The following is a 27,777-nucleotide window of genomic DNA, read 5'->3' on the forward strand; positions in this document are numbered from 1 at the left end:
CCCAGGAGGCATTTGGCACGTCTGCAGACATTTTTCGTTGAGACAACTGCTGGAAGGGATGTGTTACTGGCATCTAGTGGGTAAATGCCAAGGATGCTGCTAAACGTTCTACAATGTGTCATGCTGTCCCCAACACAGAATCATCCAGCCCCAAATATCAATAGTGCCAAAGTTGAGAAATACTACCTTGTAAGACAGCTGAGATTATGTAAATGGCTTAATATATATAATGCACTTGGAACAGTAAGCACTACTTAAGTGTCAGGTACTGTTATGACCAAGCGTTGTGGTATGAGTTTTACATTTTCTCATTTAATTGACATATTGAAGAGGTACCATTATCATCACTATTTCTGAGGTGATAAAACTGAGGTGTAGTTATGTAGGTAATTTACCCGAAATCAATGATTGAACCAGCTCTGAAATCCAGGTTTATGTGATAACAAATTCCATGTTTTTAACACCACCGAAACTGACCCCTAAACAATGTATGTAAACTCTTTGTTAAAGGAAGTATGTCGTAAGTCCCCCACTTAAGCCCCATATTATGCTGTCTCCCAGGAACCTGGATCTGGATAATTCTGCCCAAACTTTTTTTTCTTCTTTAGCAAGTAGAACTAACTCTAACAAAGTTCATTCCAATTTTAGAAAGTTGTTTTAGAGGTTCTTCCTTTCGTAGAATAAAATGGACTTCCTTGTAAATGTCATCCATTGGCTCTAGTTCCTTCTTTAGTTGTCACCTTAAAATGATAACCACAGGGTTTTTAGGGCACTGAAAATAGTTCTAATATAATGATGGATATATGTCCATATACATTTTTCCAAACCCATAGCATGTACACCAAGAGCGAACCCTAAAGTAAACTATGGGCTTTGGGTGATAATAACGTGCCAATGTTGGTTCATCGATTCTAAATGTCCCACTACCGTGAGTGATGTTGATAATGGGGGAGGTTATGCATGTGTAGGGGCAAGGGGTTTGTGGGAAGTCTCTGTACCTTCCTCTCAATTTTGCTGTGAACCTAAAACTGCTCTAAAAAAAAGTCCCTTAAAAATGGTAATCATATTCTCAGGACAATCACAAAATCAGCACATGTTGTGACAAAGAATTTTTGTGCTGTTTGGTCAGAGGAGTACATAAGATGAAATGCAGAGAATAGAATTTAGCAAAATTTATGATGTGGGGGAAGAATTATTTGAAAAACACTGAAATCTTTCAGAAAGTATTAAAGGAGGCATTCCAGAAACAGAAGAACACTACGATAGTTTTATTTGTCCAGTGACTCATATTGCAAGCATTAAACCAGGCATGGGCTTTGATTCCATGAGCCCAGATTCACATACTTAGGAAGATAAAAGCAAACTGTGATCCATGTACTTGAATGGACACTAAAGGCTCATGGTTAATCACATTGTAGTTTTTACATTTCTACAGCCTAGAAGCCTGAAGTCACAGGTCTTTGAGGTCCTTCTGGATGTTCCACAGGGTATCTGCACTTTTCTTGAGTTGAGCAACCTCCTCATCTTTCAGTTTCTGGTTGATAACACTAGTTAATCCCCGAGCATTCAGGATACATGGAAGGCTTAGGAAGACTTCATTCTCAATGCCGTACATCCCCTGCCAGACAAGAAAAGCATTTCGATTAAGAAATGAAATCACAGGTAAGGATGATCACAGGTCCTATGTTTGAACAGAAGGAACTGTAGGAAATTTGACAAGCACAAACTCACTCTTTCATTTTCATCACTTACAAGGCCCACATTTCCCTAATATGTGTGTTTTGAATTAGGTTGCATACATAGAATAGACAAATATACACTATGATAAAACTACAAATGTGTAAGTAATAAGTAGTTTATTGAACTTATTGACACCTCTTTCTCTTAGATATACTTTAACAGAATTTGATATATATATATCTTCAAATTAAATTGCATTCAAATGTATTTCTTAATGGGCTTCTTTTTATGAAATTTTGTTTCTTTTTTTTAGCTGAGCCATCCTGCTACCTGTTGGCAGCTCAGCGGCTGCTCAGCTCGTGCTGGACTCGAACCGCTGTTGCTCAGAGCTCAAACTCTTGAGCGAGCTCTTAACCAACTGAGCCACTCGGCCGGCCCTGAAATTTTGTTTCTTAAAATCCTTTAGTTAAGAAGAGAATTTCAGGTGGTAGCCAGCCTACAATGTACAGAATAGTGGTTGAAGGCTACAGAAAAATAAGATTTTTATAACACCCAAGAGTTGCTGACAAAAATAGTACAACTTCCAAAACACTTTACTAGCTTGTATAAAGTAATTTATTCACAGGGTCAATTCAACTACATAATTAATAAAATTATTTAATTATATTAAACATATTACTTTACTATATTTTTTAAAACTTTTAATTTCCAAAATTTTATACATACACCAAGTAGAGAGAATAAACAAATTCTTATATATGCAATTCAAGACTCAGCAATTATCCAATTTTGCCATACTTGCTCTTTCAATTTTTGTTATAGTATTTAAAAAAAAAAAACCTAACACCATGTTTTACCCCCAGATGCCTCTATATTTATCTCTTTTGAATGCTTCTTTTAACCTATTGTATCCCCGCTCCATTACTTGTTCATCCTTGCCATTGACTTGTGGAAAATGAGTCAGTTATCTTATACAATGTTTTAATACAATTTTTATTAAATCTTATTTATTAAATCTATACTTAATTTATTAAGTATAAATTAAATCAATTTATACTTAACTGTATCATGGCTTTTGAATTAAAATAAATTTGCTAAGGTATCAAGTGTGACATCAAAGGCAATGTACAATTTAATACACCAACTTAAAATGAAACTATTGTATTTATTTAAATGACCATCTATTTAGAGAATAAGATCAGAGTTAATATTTAACTTGCCATATCATACAAAGGAAAATTCTAAAAATTTATTGGATGTCTTAGCCTCTACAAGTTTGTATGTACTCTTGTTGTCCTGGACTTGACTGAAAAAGGAGAAAATTCTCCATAAAACTTTAAAATACAGAGGTATCTGTGAACTTAGACCATGTTTTGTTTGTCTTTAAATGAATCTATTTATAGAATACAACACTAGAAATCAGTTTCTAGCTTTAAGTTTCATACCTTCACCATAGTTGACACTGGATGAACCCTGGATAGATTTTTGAATATGGATTCAATGAGGTCAGCCACACTTAACCCAATAGCCCAGTTGGTGTATCCTTTTAGCTTGATGATTTCATAGGCACTAAGAAAAATATATATATCATAAAAGAGATCATTTAAAACAAACTCAATAGTTACTAAAACCAGACTCTTTGGGTTTCACTCTTACTCTGTCTCTTATTAGTTTGTATAATCTTGAGTAAATTATTTAACATTCCCGGTTTCAGTGTCCTCTTCTGTAAAATGAGGATAACAATAGAATCTATTTCATAAGTTTATTAAATGCATTAACATATATGTAAAATGTTTCAAATTTAAACATTACAAGGTAGGTGCTACGTAAATATTTCAATAAATGTAAATAGCTATTGTATAATATAAGTAAATATAGTCACAGTGGTAAAAATTTACATTTTCCAACAAATCTTATTCATAAACATGAATATTTCCAAAGATATTAATGAAATCAGGAAACAATGAAAGTAAAAGAATTTTCACATTCAAAGTACCTTGATTTTGAGGTCCCACTTACTTACAATTATCACCTAAAATACGATGACCAACTAACTTAAGAGCAAAGTGATGACAATACCTTGCCTGGAAATTTTCTGAGCACAAATTGTACACCTCAAAATGCACAAAGACACTTGTACTTGACAGGTAGCAGGAGTAACTGAGTATTAGGATATTGGGATTTAATGCAATGTATCACAGAGTAGAAGCCCTTGGACAAGTTACATTACTGGGTGGGCCCTAGTTTTCTCATTTGTAAAATAAAAAGTTTATGTTAATGAAATTCTAAGGACACTTTCAACTTTTTAAAAATTATTTTTCTCATTATACAGGTCAAATTCCTGAAAAGAAATCATTAAAATTGAACTAAATAAAATGCTTCCATATTTGAGACAGTGATCTTGTTACAATTCTCTGCAAATAACAGCTAACATTTATTGGATGTTTATCAATGATAAGCATGTGCATAGATGTATGTGCACGCACTTTTACTGAATTTTTACAATAATTCTATTACCATATGACTTTACAGAGGAGAAAACTGAGATACAACTTAAAGGTTAAATGGCTTCCCCAAGACTATATAGTTAGTGTCATTGCCATGATTTAAACCCATGCTCATATTCTTGTCTCTTGTCCATTGTTTTATGATAAGCACGAAAGTCACAGAGAGGGTGGTTAGTAACAAAAGAGACAGTTAAAAGGAAAAAGAAAAAGAAAGAAAGAAAAAAAAATGGAGGGAAAGTGGGACATCTTCAGTTGAGTGTGAAAAGGTAAAACAGCAGAACTTAAACATTTTCAACAATCAGCAAGTATTTATTTCAGGCAATTATGAGACTAACCGGTCTAGGTTTACCTTTCTAAATAAGTCAGCTTTATCTGTCAATAGGACTCATTTTGAAGCCCTTCTCACTTGTTAATTCCATGTTTTGCTCCTTACCTCTATAACAGAATTTCTCTAGAAAAATATTTGCTTCCCTAGGGGGGCTGGCATAGCAAGTTTGATCAGCATAAGTTATACTTCTCTGTTTCAGAAGATAACAGCTGCATATTTCTATAGTAAGAGTTTATCTGAGCAGGCAGCCATGGAAACTGTTTATAATTTTATCTAAGTAAAAATGCAATTAGTCTTAAACCCCTTCCCACTTACCTTTCAACCACCATCTTATGCACTTCCTTCCAGTTTTCACTGTCATTGTCCGTTCCCATTTCTGGATTCAGATCCTGGAGGGAAACGCCTGCCACATTCACTCCACTCCACACAGCCACTGTAAAAAACAGCACAAAACAAAAATGTATGTATTTCTGACACTGTTTGTTAAAACAAGTACTTTCTTCTCTTAGTTCAGATTTCACCTCTGATGCAAGTTATCCCTGGAACTGCTCCAACAACAACTGATTCCAGTATACTTTCCCCAAAAGGCTGACACATCTGGTCTTTCAACTTTCAACCATTTTGGTGCAAAACAGCATTACCGTATCATATTTATGGAAAATATGAAATTCTTGCATTTCTCTAGGTTTGTGAAGTCTCAAGGGATTCTAGTTCAGGACTTTCCTAAACTTTTGGTTTGAGGAATTCTCCCTTTTCTCCCTGCTTATTTTTCTAACATAAACCCCTTTCTTTCTGGAGGTTAAAAAAAAAATCCTTGGCTAAGACCCAAATATAATCAAAGTATCTCTTCTCATGCTTCAAGTTCAATCTATTTCTTGAAGAAAATTTCATGTAACCACAATGAATTTTTCTGCTCTTTACTGGATCCTATATTCTCTCCAACAATGCCTCCAGCGTCAAAGCAGACAAAGGTGTTGTCTATCATGCCTGTATCGTTTGGAGGCTTTGATGCACCAAAACAACCCCCTTAGACCTCCTGCTCAGCCAAAAGCACATATTGAAGATATAGGCATCCAAAGAGAAATATAAGACATGCTCTGTGCCGCGAACCAGCTCAGAATCTACTGGGAGAAATAAGTAAAGGAAACTAAAGCAATGGGATAAGCTTTCACAGAAGTATGGAGAAAGTATAATAAAACATACATAAAGGGTCTACTTAATATAGGAGAAAAAAAGTGTCAGAAAGGGCTACAAAATATATGTCTTTAAACTGGGCCTTGAGAAATAATTGTGTGCTCCTCATGTACCTTTGGAGAAGCACTGCAGACTGAGGAAATACGAGCAAAGGCATGTGGTGAAGTCACTGAGGCTAGAGCCAGCTAGGAAAGGCAAAGCTGCCCATGGCCCAACAAGACCTCCCTTTAGTGCACAACTTGCGAATTCAGGCTAACTGTGCAGATAACTAGGGCATTTTTATGGTCTTGGAAAGCTACGGGATCTACATAATCATGCCATAGTGAGCATGGTTTAATTCTCTTTCATCTCATGTATACACGTATAATGTAGATCAGTATGGAACTAGGGGGAATAAAGAAGTTTTGGAAAAAATGACACAGAGATGAGTGAATAGAACATTGGACAGGAGTCAAAAGATATGATTCTAGTTGTAGTTTTGCTACCAACTAGCTAAAGAATCTCCAACAAGCTTGCTTTACTTCAATTTTTTTCCTCATTAAAATGCAAGTCTTCAACTAGAGGACATGCAATATCACTTCCAGATCTGTGGTTCTAGTAACTGTATATTTGCAATAACTAGCAGTTTTTTAAACTTATATTGTGACCAGATATTGTACTAGACATAAATTCAGACAAATCCTTGGATATGAAAAGCAAAAAAAGTGGTACATTGTGTCAGAAAAACAATCAACATCATTATATAAAAAAGCACAAAAGCAATAATTGTAATACCAAATTCTTATCATACCAAGGTAAACTCTTTATCAAATTTACATTACAAACGCCCACTAAATTCAAAGGAAAATTTACACCTTAGCCTTTTAGGGAGAAAATAGCTCCTTGCAATTGGGTGGAAATAAATCTAGTAAAACACAGATTATCGTTATCATTAATATTAAAGTTTTAGATTATTAGTTTAATAAATAGGTTTAGAATTATCAAATATAATCATAATTATTCATAAATGTTTCTATATAAAATTGGAACAGAAATATTAATTTAAATGAAGAGAAATATCAACTTAAAATGAAACATTTAGAATAAATGGTTTTTAACTGTTTCAAAACAAAACATTATAAAATAAATAGAAGTGCAATATAATTTTAATGTTGGTTTTTTTACAATTACTAATTTATGTCCAACAATTCTATTTAAATTCCTACAGAAAATAGTTGAGAGATTTACCATATGGTCTCTTACTACTTAAATGATTGATCGGTATGATTAATGGTTTATTAAAAATCAGGTTTCATTTGAAGCAAGATTTATTTTACATAATCGAATAGTAGATACTGGTTATTTAAAAGCTTTTGTTACCCAGTTTATTCCTCCTTCAATAAACATGATGGTTATCATAGCTCTGTCCACTGAAAGGGCCTAGAAGCAAAGACATACCAGGAGCATGAGCACACCTATCCCAGATCTTGGTTTCTAAATACTATGTCCCTTAAAAGAAAACAGGGGCTCACTGGAAAAACAGATGATTCTAGTGACGGTAAAGGGAAAGTATAAGATGAACCTGGTGCACTTTATTGTTCCAGAAAGCAAGCAAGGGCTCAAAAAATGGTGAGACACATCAAAAAGACACAGGGGCCAGCTTGAAGAGCCTGTCAGTTGACAAATCTGGGACAATTTGGGCATTGCAATAATGGTGACAGAACCTATGTGAAATACAAAGTAAAAATCGGAGTCTACATTGATATAAATAAATAATAATAAATGGAGAAAAGAAAGCTCTCTCTTAACAGTGGCATCCAAATAAATATAGAAGAAATGATGGGGTAGAATATCCTATTTGACATTTATCATAGTAATATTTAACCAAGAGTCACTAATTGATACTAAACAGTAAAAAATTGATGAAGAATCAGTATCAAAGTTAACCCCCACAAAGTATTCATTTGTAATGTTCTGTATATGAAAATACATAAAACTAAAATTTAAAAACAAACAAAAAATTCAGAATGGCAAGAACAATACCATAAAAACATGGTAAATATTATCTCTCTCTTATTTTTTTTTACCACTTGAGTCGCCATGTTCTCCCAAAATCCATCCGTGGCAGCTGCTGGGATGAATGCCAAGTTTTTCAGCCATAAAGTAACGAAATCTAGCAGAATCCAGATTACATCCACTTCCAATCACACGGTGCTTGGGTAACCCACTTAGTTTCCAGGTAACATATGTGAGAATATCCACTGAAATTTTTAGAAATAATATGTAAGTAAATCAAAGCTGATTTCAACTGCCAGGTCAATTAGTGGGTACCCTGGCTTCTTCCTCCCCCTCTTCCTCATTCCCCAAAGAGATGTGGCCAGAAAGACGGAATTACTTGGACTTTCCAGTTAGAGATAATGGGTATTAGAGAGACAAGAAAAACCCTTTAAGCTTTATATTAAGAGAAACTGTAAAACACGAAACATGCAATACTGTGGTTTTGAACTTATTACTTGAAACAAGAATACATAAGAATCTTGCAGATTAATTAATTTAGTGTAATGTGGAAAGGGAGAGGAAAAGGGTTGAATTAGATCGTCACTTTAGTTTCTTCCATCCAATTCTAACATTCCCTAGTTAATGACTGTCATCATAAACTAAAAGTCATTGGTTACTAAATTAACAATGCATGCTACTATAAATTTTCTTGGGCAAAGAACCTATTCAGTAAACGATTGTGATAATATAAGGTAGTAACATTTCCTGTTGTTTAATGAAAGGACCTGTACGCCAGAGCCTTTATTCTGTTGTGATGAAGCCCCGAGACTGCAAAGAGGCAAAGCTTGCTGGTCTAGACAGATCACAGTACTTACAGGCTAAGCTGTAAAAGTAGGAATATATGCACACGAGGAAGGCAAGGGGTTAGTCTTGCAATGTCCACCTCCACACTCATACATACAAACTGGCTAAGACGCTGAAAGGTCACTTGGACTAGATGTTATAAACTCTACCTTGGCAACTTGGATTCAGTGGGAGCGACTCCCTGGAGAGTTAAGACTTTGAAACTATACCTAGAAAGTTGTATAACCAGTTATATTAATCCTCTGCCTTAGGATTAATGCAGCTACTTATCATTCCTGTTCTGCATCTACAAAGGGTGCCAAAAACATGTATACACATTTTTAAGAAAGGAAAAAACTGTATTAAAATTGTAATACTCAATATACACCGATAACAAAAGATAAATAACAAGTCACATTTGACTTCTGCAATTACAAGATGTGCTCAAAGTGGTTACCATCAGTGTCCAGACACTTCTGATTATGGCAAACTACTGCTTGAACAATGTTGACCAAAGTGTTAACATCTCTTAAAAATGTGTATACAGTCTTTGGGCACCTCCAGTATTTGTTACTATATACTTATGAGAAGTTTTAGATGCAAGACTAAACTACTTTGTAAATCACAATCCAGGATTGCGACTAAGATTGAGAATAAGAAGACTAAAATAATCTCTGTCCTTGCTGGCTACCAACTCTCAATATTTCATAAATGATAAGGGTTCCTCTGGCTCTTATTCACAATCTTTCTCAATGTGAAGTGTCAGAGATAATCAGTTTTACCGTTTTATCAATGTATGTATTATGCACACCAATAAACAATAAGTTTGGTGGCAAATTATAGACAAAAGAAGTGTGAAATAGAGACTGAATTTTTACTCTTTAGGTTAAAAACATGCAGTTCTTTCTAAATAGAAGTTTTAAGTTACATTTGGTGTTCATATGTATTTGTCCATCAATATAGTCTATTTCTACCTTTAAACCTGAACTGATTAATGGCTTTCTTAAACTCTTTTCAACTTCAATTGGATTCAATTTTGAACAGTTTTAGAGTTAAGGACACTAGAATGCATTTTCTGGAAAACAGAAGGTCAAATATGCTAAAACATTTCTTACACATTGAAGCCATATTCAAACGTTTCATTATGCATCCCAGGATAATCTTTATAAAAATTTTAAGAGCTTTTAGACTCTACAACACACCTAGATTAAACAAACAGATGAAATTGCTTTTATGTAAAACTTTTCTCCAATTTTTAAACATTTGGCCGGGGGCAGTGCCACGTGTTTTGCAAACATCACTCTTCTACGGTCAAGTAACAGAGGATCTGTGAATTGCTTCTGCTGGTGAATATCAGAACAAATTTTTTTAAGTCCAGAAAACAAAATAAAATAAAACTCCCAACCATTGAACATAACAGAACTGAACCTTAAGGCATTATAATGCTACCTGGGTTAGAAACCACAATTATGATGCAATCAGGACTGTACTTGATGATCTGAGGGATAATGAACTTGAAGACATTAACATTCCTCTGTACCAGATTGAGACGACTCTCTCCCTCTTGCTGGCGAACTCCAGCAGTTACCACCACAATCTTAGAATTGGCGGTCACAGAGTAATCTGGAAGGAGAGCGGGGGAAAAGGTATTTTAAATACAACCCTTCATCAAAACCTATATCCTCTAGAAGCCTAAACATACATAAGCTTCTAAAATTCATATGAGAATTACATGTTCTATATTGTAAGGTTTGGAAGTGCAGTGTTCCTATGGCTGCTTCTTTCTATATGGGAACATGGCACCCATAAAATTGGCTCAGAGAATGGACCCAGGTAATAAAGGCCCTTAATTCTATTTCTGGCTAACAAATTCAATGTGCTGTTGACTTTGGAGGATACTGGATTGCCAGTAATAATTCAAAGCATAGACAGTGATTCCAAATTTCAACAGGCAGCCCTCTCATAAAAAAAGCAATTTAATGGTAACTTTAGGTTTGTAATGTTAATTCCATCTCTGAAGAGGAAGAAAGGACTGGTGTTTGTTCTTGGCTAGAAATTAATTTCTAATACTCAATATTTTAAGGAAGCTTATTCACTTTTAACAGTGAGTTTCTCTACAGAATATTTTCGTTTTTCCTCAAGGAAGTATGTCTTTTCCCAAAATATACAGATGTTATGATTTGATGCAATCATTCAACTCAACAGCTATGGATGACTCATATAATTAAACTGTGCTATGTGACTTTTGACAGTCATTAATACTTTATCAGTTTCCTATCCCATAAAATGGGGGTAATAGGATTACCTACCTCTCATAGGATTGCTGTGAAGATGAAGTAAAATGAGCCATATAAAAAGTTTCACAGTACCCAGAAAGCTAACAATTCAATGAATACAGCTATTATTTGTAGTGGTATTATTAGATATTATTTTGGAGGCCCACATTTCTCTATCTTTACAAACAGCCATGGTGTGGGGAAGCATCACTGTATAAACGTGCTAACTCAAAACAAAGACAGCTAAAATATAAACGTTTTAGCTTCTTCAAGGCACTTACACTAGTTTGTGCAAATATTTTTTTCCAGTTTAAAACCTTCCTGTTCTTAGATACACACAAACATTACGATACAATTTCCTAAACTGTTATGTACAATTTCCTAAACTGTTATGTACCAAATGTGTGGAAGTCACGTGGGGGAGGGCTGACAGAGGTAACACTTGTGTTTGTCCTCCAGGATGACTTGGAACCAGAAAGGAAGAAGAAACTGCAAACACTAGATTCACTGAGATGAAAGACTAATTGTACATCAGAGTGAGGATGTCAATTTATTAGTAGATAGATTACGTCGGACATGAAACTACCTTTATCTGCCACAATTTTAGGTGTCTGAAGAAACAAGCTTCCATGCTGCAGATCCATCATTTCTCCTTTGAGTTTATCTTCCAGAACGTCCACGAGAGCAAGCTCATCAGCCAGAGACTAAACAGCAAAACAGGTGTTAGTCCCCGACACCATTCTGGGACTCCTCAGCTCAGAATACAACCCAGAGGCCCTTTAAATGGCTAAGTACCAAGTGTCTAAAATCCCCGAGAATTTCACCATGGAGTTAGGTGTGCTCTTTAAACAATTTCATGATAAAACATCTTCAGTCATGCACCATTAACATTTAAGACCCTGACTTTTCAGAATTTCACTTCTTGGTACTCAACTAGGATTCCATTAGCACAATACAGATTGCTTTAAGAATATGTAGACTTAAAGATTCCTGATGAAACCAACTTAGTTCAACAGTGGTCTCAGGGTGCACATCTTTACATTAATGGGGGATGGTGGTGAAGTAAGAGATTCACCCAGATCCAGAAACAACCTTGGGCAGTTGTGTCCACCCTGAGGTCACCCCCATTTTGGAGGATTTCTGAGGGCAGTTCTAGTTTAAACCATCAAAAGTTTGAGTTCACTTTAGAGTAGCATTCAAAGCCCTGATTAAAGGTTGGAATCCTCAGGTTGGCTCTGACCAACTCGAATATCTTGGTGGGGAAAAGAAGAGTCTAATGGACAGAGGGGTCCCTACGTGATCAATCTGAACTTGCTGGGTTTCAAGAATTCTCATTTTCTGTTTTAATTATCATCCTATACCACCCATCCAAAATAAACCCTAAATCAACAAATATACTATTAAATCTTGATCTAGTATCATAATTTCACATGTTCTATAAACCATATTTTATGTGTAACATATTTGATGCGTTTATATGTTCTCTATATCTTTACATGAATAGTTGGAGAAAAAAATGAAAAACCTGGATGTTCCCTTCAGTAATCATGTTTGTTCTTCAGCAAGTCCTTGATCTTGTAAAAATGAGGGCAGAGGGTGTCGATCTAGATACACCTAAACAACCTTTCAGCTTTGATATTTGATGATCTTTTGGAAACGCATTATTTGCAAAATCTTTTAAATTATTCCTCCCATTGACACATCACTGGTCTTTGCCTCTACTGCTTTTAAGGCTGTTGGCAAAACTAATTAGCTTACTATGATATATCAATACTGGAGCCCACTTAAAAAAGCAAATACGTCTTCTGAGGATAGTGTGAGCAGCTATACAGGGGAAGGTTGTTGATGGGATAAAAGGTAGGCAATTGGGGTTCAGGAAGAACTTTGAAGGATAGAGTAGCCTAGGGTGGAACTGGGGGCGTCAGGAAGGCGCTGACCAGCAAAAGGAGAAAAACCAGTGAGAGGTGAGATGGCCAATAAAAAAACTTGACCTCCTTGAGCTTGGCAGCAAAGGTCCCGCCTCCTGCAGGAGCCAGGGCATGAGCACCACCACCGTCCCTGGAACCCCAGGGACTGGCTAGCCTTGCGAAGTCAGCTGTGAGGGTTTGCTTGTGACGGTTTTTCTGAAACTCAGGCCTCATTATGTTTGAATATGTTCTTAGTTCCAAGCAACTCATTTACTTGCAAACTTCGGAAATGATCATTTTATGAGTTAAGGATTACTTGGGAAATATTTTCTCATTTCCATGTATGTCAAATGCTGGCATTAATGTTCATCTTATTGTATTTAAAACACATGTTTTTACATTTTTAAAATGGCTTTGGTTCCTCTGCAGCTTCTGACAAGATCACACAAAACCCTCACTTGTGTAATTTTAAGTCCTAAATTAATACAGTAAGTTCCCATTTAACATCGTTGACAGGTTCTTGGAACGGCAGTAAAAGGATGTATTAAGAAAACCCATTTACCATAGGCTAACTGATATAAACAAGAGCTAAGTTCCTGCAGCATCGTCTCGATGTCTGTTGAACAAAATGACGTTATCCGGCAAACTGCTGTACAATATACCTTAGTAACAGCCATAACATTCTGTGAAGGCACCAGCACAGGGAACATCACTCTAATTTTAGTAACATCACATGTGTGCTGTTGAAGTCAACAGGGCAAAATAATTTGGGGCTAAGTGGAAAAGGATGTCACAGGATCGCAGATCCTGTCTTTTGTTTCAGTGGGTGTAGAGAGCTGCCTGAGACGTGCATCCTCAGCTGGCAAGGAAGGAAGAGATCCAACACTTTCAAAAATAATACTTGCAGCACTGAATTTAGCTGCATCTGTACCCCTGAATATCCTCCAAGTGTGGAGGCAGGCAAATAGAAGATGTGTGACTAAGTACCACTGCTGCTGTGTGACTTAAATACATCTTCTGCAGTCACGTACTGTATAGCGTATGAATTTACCATATATTTCATTTAAGCTGTAGATATATTTTAAAATGTTTGATACTGCAGGGCTTAGATTAATTGCAAAAGCAATAACTTGGTAAGGAACCAGGTCAGGTAGAGGCCAAGAACATCAATGTTGAAACCTTGTTTCACATACTACAAAAATGTCTTTTAATCTCAAGTTTTGCATAGACCAGACACAGCCAGCCATAATCTGCCTCTTGGTCCTCTTAGCTAATACATTACCGCCACCAATGCCTTAATAGTTGATGATTGTCTTTTTATATTCAAGTGTTTAGTCTAGGTGAAATTTTGTGTAGGGAAAAGGCATAACATTTTCCAAATAATTAGCTAATTGGACAAGCACCATTTTTCCAATAATTTGTTTTTCTTCTCTGGAATGACACTTTTATCTTATTAACGGTTACTTGGGCCTGTTTCTGGGCTTTCAGCCTATTCCATTAACCTGTCTATTCTTGTACAAATCCCAAATTTTAATTAAGTCTCACTTTTAAGCCAAACACTACTTTGCGATATGTCTGTAATTACACTGCTCCTTCTAACAGACTTCTTATGCTATGTTTGTACCACAAGAACGTGGCTACAGTTGACTGAATTAAGAATAGACACTCCAACCCAAAACAGCTGGACACGGGGGCTCAGAGTAGAATAACCTTGCATGGAAGCTCTCCATGACTCTGACAACATGAAAGGACTTGGCAGCGAAATGCAGAGCTTGTGACTGTAGTGGGGCAGAAGTCATATTTGGCAGCGGAAGCCATGAAAAAGAAAAAGGCTCTGGTCAAAATTCAACCAGTGCAAGTGCAATTTATTAGTAACAGCAGGAATATTCACTTATCTAATACATACTCATTACTGAATGTGCCAGGCATTATTCTACTAATCAGGCATACAGTAATGAACAAATCTGTCAAAGTCCTCCTGCTCCCGTGGAATATATCAGGAAAGGAACAGGAATTAAGCCAACGATTTAAGACAATTCTGATGATGGAAGTGCTATAAATACCAAAGGCTGAAGTTACTGGGGAGGGAGTTCACTTTGTATTGGATAGTCGGGGAACACCTGCCTGCAAAGAAGTGATGTGATCGATAGGAAGCAGTCAACTCTGGGATGGGCTAGGTAGACATTCCAGGTGAAGGGAAAATCACGTAAAAGGGCTTAAGCAGAAATGAGGTGGGTGTTTTGAAGAAAGAGAGCAGAGGGTAAGAGATGAGGTCAAAGACCGTGCCACTACCTTGCACTGGAAGGTGCTACTGACACTGAATGGCGCCCCGAGTTGTGCACGCCACTGCTTCGTTCTGACACGGGCAGGGAAAGATCCTTGATGCCTCCCAGGATTCTGTGTGCATAGCATATGTGCCCTGTGACACTACTGAAAAGTTTTAAGTACACAAGCTACGGTTTTCAGAAAGGCTCGCTATGGTTATTTTATGTTGGCCACAAGGGTGAGGGGAGTAGGCGAGAGTAGAAACAAAACATAACTGAGTCTCTATAATGGTGGCACATTGCACTAGGGAGCCTGAGTTGCCTTCACGGGCCTAGCTGAGGTGTGGGCCTCCTCAACCTGTCTATCTCTGATACCCTAGCTTTGCTCATTTTCTGAGCCAAAGCAATGTGTGTCCTCTGTAAAGCACACCAGTGATGGACTCAAAAGGCCAGGGCTGGCACTTACTATCTGTGTGATCTTAATTAAGTCACTTAATCTTTCTGAGTCTGTTTTTCCAACAGTAATATATAGATGACAATACCCTTCTAGAACTTTTGTGGAGAAATGAGGCAAAACACACACACTGGGCAGTGTTCCTTTCCCTTCTCTGGTAAACTAGTGGAGCTTATAATCCTTACCAAATATAATGACAATTTTGAAACACTTTAATCCTTACCCATTAAAATAAGATGTAGACCTTTTTTTTTTTTTTAATTAGTAAAATGGTCTTTGAACAAGGAAGTCATTCCCTCACAGCATCTAACTTGGAATATTCCTGCTGTGTTAGCAGCAGGGTCTGTTCTCTCAAGCACTTGAATTGGGCCAAAGTATTATATAACTGCAGATACAGTCTCAATTAAATTATTTACTAAGGAGGATTTTAAATTTACAACTCAAACAATCATAGAGATACTAAGAGAATCATGATAGCTCAGATACAGGTTCCTGAAAAGTCCAAATTTTGAGATGAGCAGGAAGGATGAAAAATCCTTAGCTAGCATATCATTATTACCTTTATGTTTTTAACTGCCCAAATACTAGCATAGAATTAAAAGAAGTTGCAGAGTCACTATGGTTAAGAGTTCAGAGTCGTGGGTTCAAAATACGGCTGTCACTACCAGCTGAGTGACAGGGGGCAGGCTACTTAATCTCTTTAAGTCTCAGCCACCTCATCTGAAAACAGGATATGAACAGTTACCATTTTTTGAGGTTATTGTTTAAAATAATTTCAGTTAAAACACTTTGAACATGTTGTACACTCAATAAATGTTTTATAAAAGGAATGTAAGCTGGAATACTTTTCATTTTTACTGCCATGAACAGTGAGCACTAAATTGAGGTTATTTAAATTTCCTATAATTTGGGAAGCAGCTATCCTAAATCACAGACACCTAATCAATTAACTAGCTAGAGAAAAATGCAGAACAACAAAACTTTCATTGTTGCGCACTACATTTTAGTTGATTTCTTTGATAACTTTTTCTCGGTAAATATTCAGAATTTGTTCCTTTAGAACAGCGGTTCTCAACCTTTCACAGGGGTCACCTAAGACCATCGGAAAACACATATTTTCGATGGTCTTAGGAACCGAGACACCGCTCCTCTATCCGTCTCCAGGCCCACATGCAGATACACCCACATACGAGTACCCTGCGACCCCTGTGAAAGGGTCGTTCGATCCCCACAGGGGCCGCAACCCACAGGTTGAGAACCGCTGCTTTAGAATTTAAACTTTTCAAATTCCTGCTTGGCTAGGCGTTATTCAGGCAGCCTTCACATAAATACAAAGAGACAGTGTTTAGTAGAGGCAGCTCTATTGAAGACAAGGCAGCATTTTTGGGGGTAGCGCGGAAGGGGAGGGAATTCCTACTCTGATGGACTTCGAAGGAAAGGGCATAATATCTAAACTTATTCTGAAATGGTTCAGAAAAAAAATCCATTATATATGCCAGGATGCCAAAAAAATGTATACAAGTGGACGCTTTGGTTAACGTTGCTCAAGCAGTAGTTCGCTGTCATCAGAAGTGTCTGGATGCTGATGGTAGCCACTGTGAGCACCTCTTGTAAGTGCAGAAGTCAAACGTGACTTGTATTCATCTTTTGTTATCGATTTATATTGAGTATTACAATTTTAATAATTTTTTTCCTTTCTTAATTGTGTAAACTTTTTGGCACCCCCTGCATATATATAAAACTAATATGGTTCATGTTGGAGGGAGAGGAAGAAGGAGAGAAACTAAAACAATGTCAAGAATTGGTAAATCTGGATAAAGTGGATGTGAAAGTTTTACTTTTTTTTTTTACTATTCTTGTAAATGTTCTGTAAATTTGAGATTATTCAAAATAAAACTATTGGGTGAAAGTTTGAAGGGAATAATAGGATATTTCCCTGACCTCAAAAAGCCACTGTGCAGGTTATTTATTAATTGTAGAGGGCAAAGGGATCTTTGGAGAAATCTTGCAGTTACCACTGCAGAGGATTCTTGGGCACCACCAGTAACAAAACTAGTTGAACATCACGTGGCTCCTGATGTAATGCAATGGAAAGGACATTGTATCATCTAGTCATACCCCACCCAAAAAAATAACCTGAACATAATTACAAGGTAACATCAGACCAACATAAATCAAGGGACATTCAATAAAACTGACGTGAACTCTTCAAAAATGTCAATGACATGGAAAGGCTGAGTAACAGAATAAAGAGATATGACAAGCATATAAAATATATCATCTTGGATTGGGGTAAAACAGCTATAGAAAGCATGATTTTGATAGTTGGAGAATTTTAAATCTGGGCACTGTATATTAGATAATAGTATTATATCAATAAATTCCCTGAGTGTCCTAACTCTATGGTGTCAGATAAGGAGACTATTACTCTGTCAGGAAGATACATGCCCAAGTATTTAAGGGTGCAGTGTCAGATCTACAACTTACTTCAAATATTGGATTGTCGGGAAAGTCATGATGCATTTTTGCATTGAAAAACATAGAAAAATACGTCATGACTTTTCCGTCGACCTAATAGTCAGGGGGAAAAAAACATATTTTAAAGTACAATTAAATCCTGAAGTGTCAAAAGAGACACTTCACATGCTGAAATTTTCTGTCATGGATGGTGTTTGTGAAATGTACCTTTCCCAGAATGCTGATGGCACACGCCATACCAACTTGTCCAACACCCACTACAGTGATCTTATTGTTTGGGATTGCTGCCTTTTCTTCTGCCACTGGTGCAATCAGTTTTTCCTTAAGAGTTGCCATTGTGCCCTGCAAGAAAAGAATTAAAATATTATCCATAGATCCACACATGAAACCTGACTGGGAGCAATCCTGAAAATGTTGCACTTTTTAATTAAAATAGTTTAAAATGAGCCAAATGATATTCTAGAACACAGGATATATTTTAAAGAACCATGTGACCCATTTAGTGGAGAATTTAATCAAGACAAAACCTCCAGGAAGCCTATTAGAATTTAGGGTCTTCTCTTCAGCCTATGATTGATTTCCTATTAGTACGTAACAAGTTGTAACAGTTTTGTCTTGTGGCTGTTCATTAACTGGCTAAAAGACATGAATGGGGAAAAATAGCTTTAGAAAAATATAAGACACCATATTTAAATTAACTGATTTGCTTTTATTCCTCCTATAAATAATTTATATATCCAACTATTTAAAGTAACTTAGGGCTCACCATTAATCCATATTTAAGCTTGGTCTAAAAAAATTAATGGCCAGTTGTGAATATAATTTCTATTACTAATGGTTATTATAACTCTTGAAAGACAGGTACTGACTGGTTCTTCTGCTTTCTTCTACTGAAGTCTTACCTAATGTGTGTCAGTGTACTGGACAGTGTGTGCTTAAATAAATACAGTAATAAAATGTTTGTGAAAAATGTGCAAAAAATAATTACCCTGAATTCCTTTTAGTGTACCCTGGAAGTTTATTGAAAGGTGGGTAGATACATAATACATTTTCCTTTCAGGGAGTCACAGTAAGAGAGTATCAACCTTTGAATCAGTTTCTTTCCAGCCATTACAGAAAAAAAATAATTTTTCAAAAATAAAACAAATACAATTAAATTGAGACCTGTTGGAAAACATTCTATACAGTTACACAAAATTTATCTGTGCCATTAATCAGGTATGCTTTCTAGATAACTAAGACAAATGGCAGAATTTATCACACCACCCTGCCTTTTTAAACACAGAAAGGGTACAGATCATAAGCCCTTTCTTCAGAATGAAGTATCCTTTTTCATTGTAACCCATTATAATGTGTATTGTTTATGTTGGACTTTTACTTTTAATGCTCGACTGTCACCTTGGTGGCCACTGTACCTGTTTCAAACTGTATCCCTGCTTCACAGTCTTGTTTTTTGTTTCTGATCTGCAATAAACTAAGTAACAAAACCTAGTTTAATAATGGTGTATTTTAAGAGTTAGTAAGTCTGAGCTAAAATAAAAGTACTTAACATTTGGAGACATCTGTATAACAGTTATATTGTTCTCAAGCTATTCCCCCCCAAAAAAAAAAATTTTCCCCATTCTTTAGGGACTAAACTGAGAAAAACTGTTTTGCCTTTAGAGAGCAAATTTGCAGTTTCTTGTGCTTGGTAAAGAAATATAGAACAGCATGCAACTGTCACCACAAACAGATGACCTTACAATTAAATTCATACATGGCCTGCATTTTGAGCAGAATCAGAAGAATGCTTCATCTCTTCTTGTTGAACAGAGAGATACAATTGCATAATTTTTCTCCATTGAGTTTATTTTCATTAGTTAAAGTCCTTTAGGTATATAGACAACCCAGTAAACAGTGGGAAAAAAAATCCAGAAATGGTTGTTATATAAATACAGATCAGTTGTTCAGATAGACCTTTTCAATTAATATTTGGAATTTCAGAAGCTACAATTTGGAGGCCAGTACAGGTTTTCTTTCATATCTTTCTGGAGAAAAGTGTTTCTCTTTCATCTTTCCGTATTAGGAGTTATAAAAAATGAGAGAAAAATGTTTCCTATTGTATGCAGGACTGTGCCAAGGTCAAAGTGGTGGCTGTAAGAAAAAAGCATGATAAACAGGGTACAAACAACCTCTGATTCTTGGTCCTTTACAATTCCATCCCCCTACCCCTTGAGGATATAAATCTTTAGAAATACACCAATGCCTTAAGTTCAGGAACAACGATCCCCTTTACGAAATATCTCTCAAATCTAACTTTTTAAAAAGCCACCTTTTGCCATCTAATTCCTCCACTCAAGTGCCGGCTCTCCCCTTCCCCCTCACTCCCAAGCCCTAACCGCAGCGTGCAATGTTGGCCGCCCACGGGGCCACCTCTTCCTCTTCAGCAGAGAGCGGCAGGTCACAGGGGAGGCCGCAACCACAGATCTCCTCGGAGAAGGTCTCTAGGGAAAAAGTCTAGGCCTTTCTTCCTCTCAACACACAAAGCTGGCAAAATAAACAAATCACCTGAAGCATCGAGAGAAAGGGCCAGAAATGAATACACCTATAGCTCTAGTCAGGGCTGCCTCTGCAGCAGCCAGGTAAAGACTCGGAGTGCAGATTATCCTTTACCCTCATCCCCCCAAAAGAAAGGGCATTTCTTCTTTCCCGCGGTAGTAGATTTCAATCCCTAGGTTCAAGGTCAGCCTGCCTTCGCAGGTGACCTGGTTCCTTCTCCCTCCTCTAGTTACTCAGGGGACTCTGTCCCGGCTCCCGCCAGCAGGCGCTGGGGGTGATGTGGCCTCAATGAGCCCATCAAGGACACGAGAACCGGGTTTTAGCTGCAAATGCCAACAAGTCTCTTCCCCCACAGGGCGCAGGCTGCAGGCGAGTCCTGCGGAGCGAAGGACAAAGCCAGGGGCTCAGGGGCAGCCCCTTGGCTCCGCCTCGCTCCCTGGCCGGGGGCACGACCTGCCGCCCCGAACCCAGAGGTTGAGTAAAGGCTCGAGTCGGGATGCTCTGCGCTCAGGGCCCCAGAGAACAGATGTCCTTTTCGGTCCTTCCCCCCCGCCCCCCTCGTCTTGCTACACAAGGACTCCCCTGCGCATCCCACCCAGTTTGCCTGAGAGCCAGGATTCAGATATTGAGCTGAAACCTACCAGGAGAGAGAAGGCTCTCCAGACCGTTGTAAGAGCCGCGCGAAGAAGACAATGTCAGCTGCGTGCGTCTCCTCCGGCGCAGGATCTGCAAGGAAGGGGGAGGACGGGGGCCCGCCTCCGCCGCAGCCTCCTAGCTTTCTCTATTGTGATTGGAAACCTGAGAACCGCCTACCCCTCCCCTCGGCTCGCTCAATCCCCTTCAAGGACAAGGGCTCAAGTGTGTGCATGCCCTCCACCCCCCCAAACGAGCGGGTCACCTTCTGGTGGCTAAGCCGGCCTCCGCTCTCAGCCAGTCTCCCAGTTTATACAGGCTGCGGTATTTCTAAAACCTGACCATCTTCACCTCTTCTGGACTTTCACGCTCTTGTCCAGATAGATTTAGTCCAAGTAGAAAAAAAAAATTCAATATTGCTTTTCAGGTCAACTTTTTTTTTAATTATTAGTTTCAGGTGTACAAAACAATGTAATAGTTACACATTTATACCTCTCAGAAAGTGATAACCCTCCTCCCCCAATCTGCTACCCCTCTGACATTGTGTGTAGGTGTTACAGTTACACTGACTGTATTCCCTATGCTGTACTCCACATCCAGTGACTATATATATATATATATATATATATATATATTTGACATTCATTATTATTCAGTTTCAGGTGTACACTGCAGTGGTCCGGTCAAATTCAGTGGACGCTGTTTCTAGGTTAGATGGTGGTGGTATGTTTCCATTGCTTCTGAATGTTCTTTTAGATAAAACTCTATTTTCTCTTTACATCATCTCGCTTATAAAGATCATGTGCTGCAGCAATGACTGGTGGATTTTTTTTAACCCACCTACTTCAGCAAATATGCATTCATTGCCTACTAGTTGCCTGACAACAGCAGTGAGGCCAGCAGTGCCTGCCCTCTGAAGTTCTGTACAAATCTGTACAGTCTCAAGGGCAGATAACTGGAGCCACCAGTACGAAGCAGTTTCTCTGTTAGTCCCTAGAGCAACTCCAAAGCTGCAATTGGCCATTCATCTCTGTCTTCAACACCCAGCCCAGTGCCTGGTACCTCAGTACAGTGAATGATGAAGCATTTAGAGGTATCCAGAAAATTCAGCTGTGTGTGTGTGTGTGTGTGTGTTTATGTGTTAATGAGAATACTTTCATGTATAGCAATCTCACAAACTCCCTGTATGTGAAAGGGAGGTTTTAGTTAGTGGCTTTTTGCTTTGTTTGTTTGTATGTTTGTAAATTGCTATTCATTCTGTAATTGCTGCTTTAATTTCATCTCAGTGCCAAGCATTGAAGGTACAAAGATGAATATAACACTATGCCTCTTGAGAGGCACACAATTCAAAGGAGACAGACATGTAGACAAACTCTTTCAATTATAATACAATGTGATAAGTGGTAATAGAGGTTTGGTTGAAGTATAACAATTCAAAGAGAAGAGTCACTAAAAAAAAGGATGTATCTCTAGAGGAATTGATAAACCTCAGACTTCCAGGATTGTAGAGTCCAGTTCGTGAGGACTCCGAATGGCTCTGAAGATACAGTTCAGTTACAAATTGAAATATGATGATCAGGGAGAGGAAGAACTTACTGGATAACCTCAAAAGTATTATTACAATCCTCTTAAACGAAGTTTGAAGCTAGACTAGCCAGTCCCTCCACCAGGAAATCTAGAAGCCACCGTCGACTTCTTTCTCACCTACTTTCCAAAACAGTTAATCTACATCTTTTGTAGACTTCTAAATATATTTCCAATTTTTCTTCTTATTGTTATTCTTATAACAGTGTGTCTTTGGGTAGAGGGGGGGATGGGGGGGACTGGAAAAACTAAGACAAGGTCTCTATTTTGTTCTTCTACCCTCATTTCCACCCCTCCCCCCACCCCCAATCAGTTACTAGTCTGATTGATCATAGTGAGTTCTCCATCTGTAACTCTGAATGCCAGGAGAACAGGACACTACTCGCCTCAAAGATTTTTGAAGGGCACTTCAGGTGAGGGTTCACTCCTCCTAAGGTGACATTGAGCAGAAAATATTCACACAGGGAATTATTCACCAGATTAGAGTTCACAGTTTTTGCCTGAAGATTAACGTTCCCTCAGGCCAGCTCCAGCAGCCCCCAGCAAAAAGCAGAACTTTCCTATGACTTTCAATAGGGTGCAGGTTGTCAGGGCTTCCTTGAGGTTGCCTGGGACTGCTTCTGAGAACAGAGATGCCCATCCCACATGCCCTCAGGGCATTGCAAAGGTTTTCGTTGTATGAAGTCCTCCAAGAACCATCAACATCTCTCATTCCTAGAACCATGACCTCTCACTCTGGTGCCAAGGGCTTTTGTTCTATAGTTACAAGTACTTATTTTCTTCTTTTAGAGATCCTGAAGGAGATAAGCAGTTTTTCTGTGTCCTGGCCTTACATATTTCAAAATTTTTGACTTTTATCAAATTAAAGAGAAAGAATCAAATAGAATGGAAATGCTTACAATAAAATAAATAGTTCCTTGTTCCTTCCCTCTCATGCTCAGGCCGGGTCCTTAGGTCAACTCCTTATGGTTCCTGACTTCTTGAATTGTAGTCCTGAGGCTCAGCTGCTTCTTTGTCTTCTTTCTTTGTACTCATTTAAAATATGGACGAGTATGCAGTCCTTTAAAGCACATCAATTTGTAAGGTAAGAAATGTTATCACTGAGATTTTTAACTGGAAAACCTTGGGGTTCACTTGCCTAAAGTCTTCTTAGAGCCCTGTAAATCAATACATATCTAGGAATTTGTTTTATATAAAGAAAGAGCTTTCATTTATTATAAAAAGTAACAGGTGCCAGGCATGTAATGAATACATCAACAGCATGTGATACATGCAATTATATGAATTAATGATATCTAATACTTATTTTACTTGTATTAACTCACCTGAGTATCATTTCAAGCCTATAAGACACTCTTATTATCATCATTTTACAGATGAGCAAACTGAGGTTAACACTCTGTCTAAGATCACACAGCTAGTAAACAAACTTTTAAAATTTGAGAATCATTCTTAAAATACAGATTTATACATATTTGTTTGCTTTAAAATATTACTTTAAATATTACAAGAAGTCAGAAAGGTTATAAATATTCAATTATTCAGAAATGACGTGATATAGCTAGCTTTTCCTATATTTTGAGACATTAGACATTTTACTTTGATAAATAACATTGCATAAATATCTTTGTATACAGTCATCATTGATAATTTTTATTGTTCCTTAGGATCTCTGAAAGTGAAATTACTGGACCAAAGAATATGAGCAAATTGTTTTCCAGAAGGGTTGTAACCTTTTATGCTCCCCAGCCACGTTTGTCTTACTAAAGATTTTATTTTTGCCAGTTTGTCAGATGAAAATGTTACTTTGTTCTAAATTTACATAACTCATTATTGGTAAAAAGCTATACCTCATGCCTTTTGAATATTAATAGAACACTTGCTTTTTTTTTAACTTTCCAATATCTGCGCATCTACTAGAATCACATTTATTTTGTTATTTTTTTCTACTTGACAACTATCATCTTACTTGTGAAAATAGCTGGGGGACTTTGTGTCTTGCTCTTACCTCTTCCTCCCTTTAGATGCATTGTAGCTTCTCAAGAGAAGAACCATCTGAAACTGGAAATAACCCAAAGAAACAAGAATGGAAGACGGCAGGCGTAAGAGAACCCAGCTGATGGATGTTGAGACTCTTCACTCTACTTTTTCAGATAAGGAAATCACTGACCACAGAAAGGTTCTTTACTGATACATTCTTTTGCCCATTTTAAAACCAGAGTCTTTATTTGTTTCAACACCAAAATATTAAAAAATATAAGTGACTTTTTAAAACCTTTTTATCTTGAAATAATTTGACTCACAAGAAATTGCAAAAATTGTTTGGAAAACTCCCATGGTACCCACCACTCAGCTTCCTCCAATCATAACACCCTATTTAACCATCGTACGTTATTAAAGCCAACTGATATTGGTTCGTTACTACAAATTAAACTATGGGCCTCATTTAGATTTCACCAGTTTTTATATGCTTCTGAGTGCTTTTTAAAATATGTTTATACTGAACAATTTGTGCAATGTGCACAGATCATTCTTCCCACTAGAAAATAAATAAAATATTTAAAAATATATCAAGCGCTACCTAGGTTTCTAGGCAGTGTCACTGAACTCAAGGACTTTCTTTCACTTTTAGGGTAGAAAATGTTGCAGAGAACATATGCCTCAGGCATTTGGGCTATTTATTGTATTTATGTAAGTTAGTTATTATCTAACTTATGAATCTTGCTCATTATTTAAAGCAGGTTGAAATACAACTCTCTGCAGTGTTCTTGTGCACCACAAAGGAATTTGTTTCAACCACTCATCCATCACCAGTGCTTGAAATCAGTTAGCTTCACGGGTTTGTGAAAGTGATTTCACTGCAGCTGTGTTTACCCTTCACTCCAAATGCTCATTGGTACTTCCTAAGCAAAAATATGATAAGGCATACTTTTCTGGTCTGCACTAAAATATAAAAAAAGCCTCATTTTTAGAGTCTCATTTTTTTCTCTCTGATTTTAGCCTATAAGGAAAAAAAGGAAAAAATCCACAAAGGAAACAAAACTAAAAAAGAAAAATCACAGTAAAACAGGTGCACCAAAAGCAATGCCTAAAATACAGGATCTTGATGTTGCTCATTAAATGAAAAAATGGGTGCTATTTGGGAATGGGACATAAGAGTACTGACATTTATTGAGAACTGCTATGTGCTAGATGCTATACTGGGTGCTTTGAATGAACCAATGTAATTTTGACAGTATGTACTGACACTATTGACCTGGAGACAATTATCTAATAGTATTTAATGAAGAAGGGTGACAATCAAATGAGACAACAGAATATTAATAAAGACAGAGGAAGAAGAAAATATCAGCCAATTTCTGACTAATTAAGTGATACCATACTGTCAGGTAATCTCATTTTAATTATCTTAATTTTATTTTACAAATAGTCCATGATTTTAGAAAGGCTTGAGGAAGTAGTTTTAAAATGTATGAAGTGGAAAGCAAAAGCCCTCAGTTTCCCCATCTCCCAGTTCTTCTCCTTAGAGGTAATCACTGATAACAATTTAATGTGCTTCCTTTCTGTCTCCACATCTTAAATAAAAGACATAGCTGAAATTTTGTTAGTATAAATTCTATTCATTTTCAGAAGTAAATTATTTATTATTCATAATAATTGTTTTAATTTTAGCAATTATATTTTCTAGTTTTATAATTAACAATCTTAGATTGCCAGTTAGTAGTAATTTTCCATGATCAACTTTTTTCTCTTACTAGTTTGGAATTTAATAAAATAATTTTTAATCCACTGAGTGATTACTCTGTGTGCCAGGTGCTTTACCTACATTAACCTACATTTACCTACAGGTGCTTTACCTATAAGTGCTTTACCTACATTAACATATATCAAAATATTGAATTCTCACAAGAACCCTTTAATCCAGGTACTATTACTCTCCCTATCTGAAAGTCAGGAATTTGAGGCACAGAGAGGTCAAATCCATTGCTAAGGCTACAAAGCTACTAAGTGGTGATGCTAAGACTTAATTCAGGAGAGCTTGAAATCGTCTGTATTAGTCTGTGTGATATAGTCCTGCATGTCAGCTTTTTTGTTCTCTCTATGCTTCAGTTTGTATAGTTTTATAGTTGTCTTCTATGTCACTGACATTTTCTTCTGTAGTTTCTGATCTGCTTTCAGGTCCATGTAACATATTTGAAAATTTAAAAATGATATTTTCATCTTTAGAAATTCCATTTGATTATTTTAATAGTTTCAGTAGCTCTCTGTTTATATTCATATTTTCCTTTACATGTTTGAGTGTGTGTGCATGTGTGTGTGTGTGTGTGTGTGTGTGTGTGTGTGTGTGTGTAAAGTTTAACCATCTCTGCCATTTATCTTTTTGTTTTTATTGACTGATTGTTTTTCCTGGTTATAGGTCATAATTCCTTGTTTCTTCCCGTATCTAGCCAATTTTTTTTTTTATGCTAGACATTCTGCTGTATTCTATAAAGAGTGTTGAACTTTGTTTGGAAGGTATTTGTTATTTGTGGATCAGCTTGATTCTGTTGAGGTTTGTTTTTAAGCTCTGTTAGAGCAGTTTTACACTATGGTTGGTTTACACATATTAAGGTGTTACACGTTTCGGGTATATACTGAGACTTCGGTCTTCAACAGGGCTTCCACACAATGGCTGATCAGAATTCGAATATCACGAAATCTCTTTTGGGTTTTGGAAATCATTCAGTTTACATTTCCCTGGAAGTTGTTTTTTGCTGACATCATATCTTACATGTGCTGTATGTTTCAGCTGCCTCAATTTTCCTGAATGCCAATTCCTGTCTCTTCAACTCAGTGAGACTTCAGTGCATTGCTTGGATGCCTTACATGGTCCAAAAATACTTCCAGGAAGAAAGCCAGGTCAACTATGAGACTCATCTTCTCTCCTGTTTGTCAGGGATGATAGTCTTGTCATGCCTGTTTACCAATGTCTAAAAACTATTGTTTCTCCTATTTTATTTAATTTTCTAGATGTTTACATTTGCAAATCCAATATCATCTATGGTCCCAGATCCTCTTTTCATTAGCAAGACTTCAAGAACACTCTCTCAATTTCTTATTTTATCAGAATAAAA

The 27,777-nt window shown here is 37.0% G+C and overlaps 1 protein-coding gene across 2 annotated transcripts; it reads right to left on the reverse strand.

Moving 5' to 3' along the window:
- Positions 1-1,253: 1,253 nt before the first annotated feature.
- Positions 1,254-21,198, reverse strand: LDHB (lactate dehydrogenase B). 2 transcript variants are annotated; one of them, XM_019630375.1, is made up of 9 exons: positions 21,088-21,198; positions 19,324-19,382; positions 18,116-18,250; positions 11,392-11,509; positions 9,979-10,152; positions 7,776-7,949; positions 4,831-4,948; positions 3,126-3,249; positions 1,254-1,618 (listed from the first exon to the last, which is right to left on the reverse strand). In XM_019630375.1, exons 3-9 carry the CDS (start codon positions 18,242-18,244, stop codon positions 1,451-1,453), a joined length of 1,005 nt encoding a protein of 334 aa, XP_019485920.1. In that variant the 5' UTR covers positions 18,245-18,250; positions 19,324-19,382; positions 21,088-21,198; the 3' UTR covers positions 1,254-1,450. The 2 variants fall into 2 exon arrangements, with proteins under 2 accessions (XP_019485920.1, XP_019485919.1); XM_019630374.1 differs by lacking the exon at positions 19,324-19,382 and having other exon boundaries at positions 21,088-21,196.
- Positions 21,199-27,777: the final 6,579 nt, after the last annotated feature.

The sequence above is a fragment of the Hipposideros armiger genome, unplaced genomic scaffold (assembly GCF_001890085.2).
Source record: "Hipposideros armiger isolate ML-2016 unplaced genomic scaffold, ASM189008v1 scaffold_904, whole genome shotgun sequence".
NCBI classification, from domain to species: Eukaryota; Metazoa; Chordata; class Mammalia; order Chiroptera; family Hipposideridae; genus Hipposideros; species Hipposideros armiger.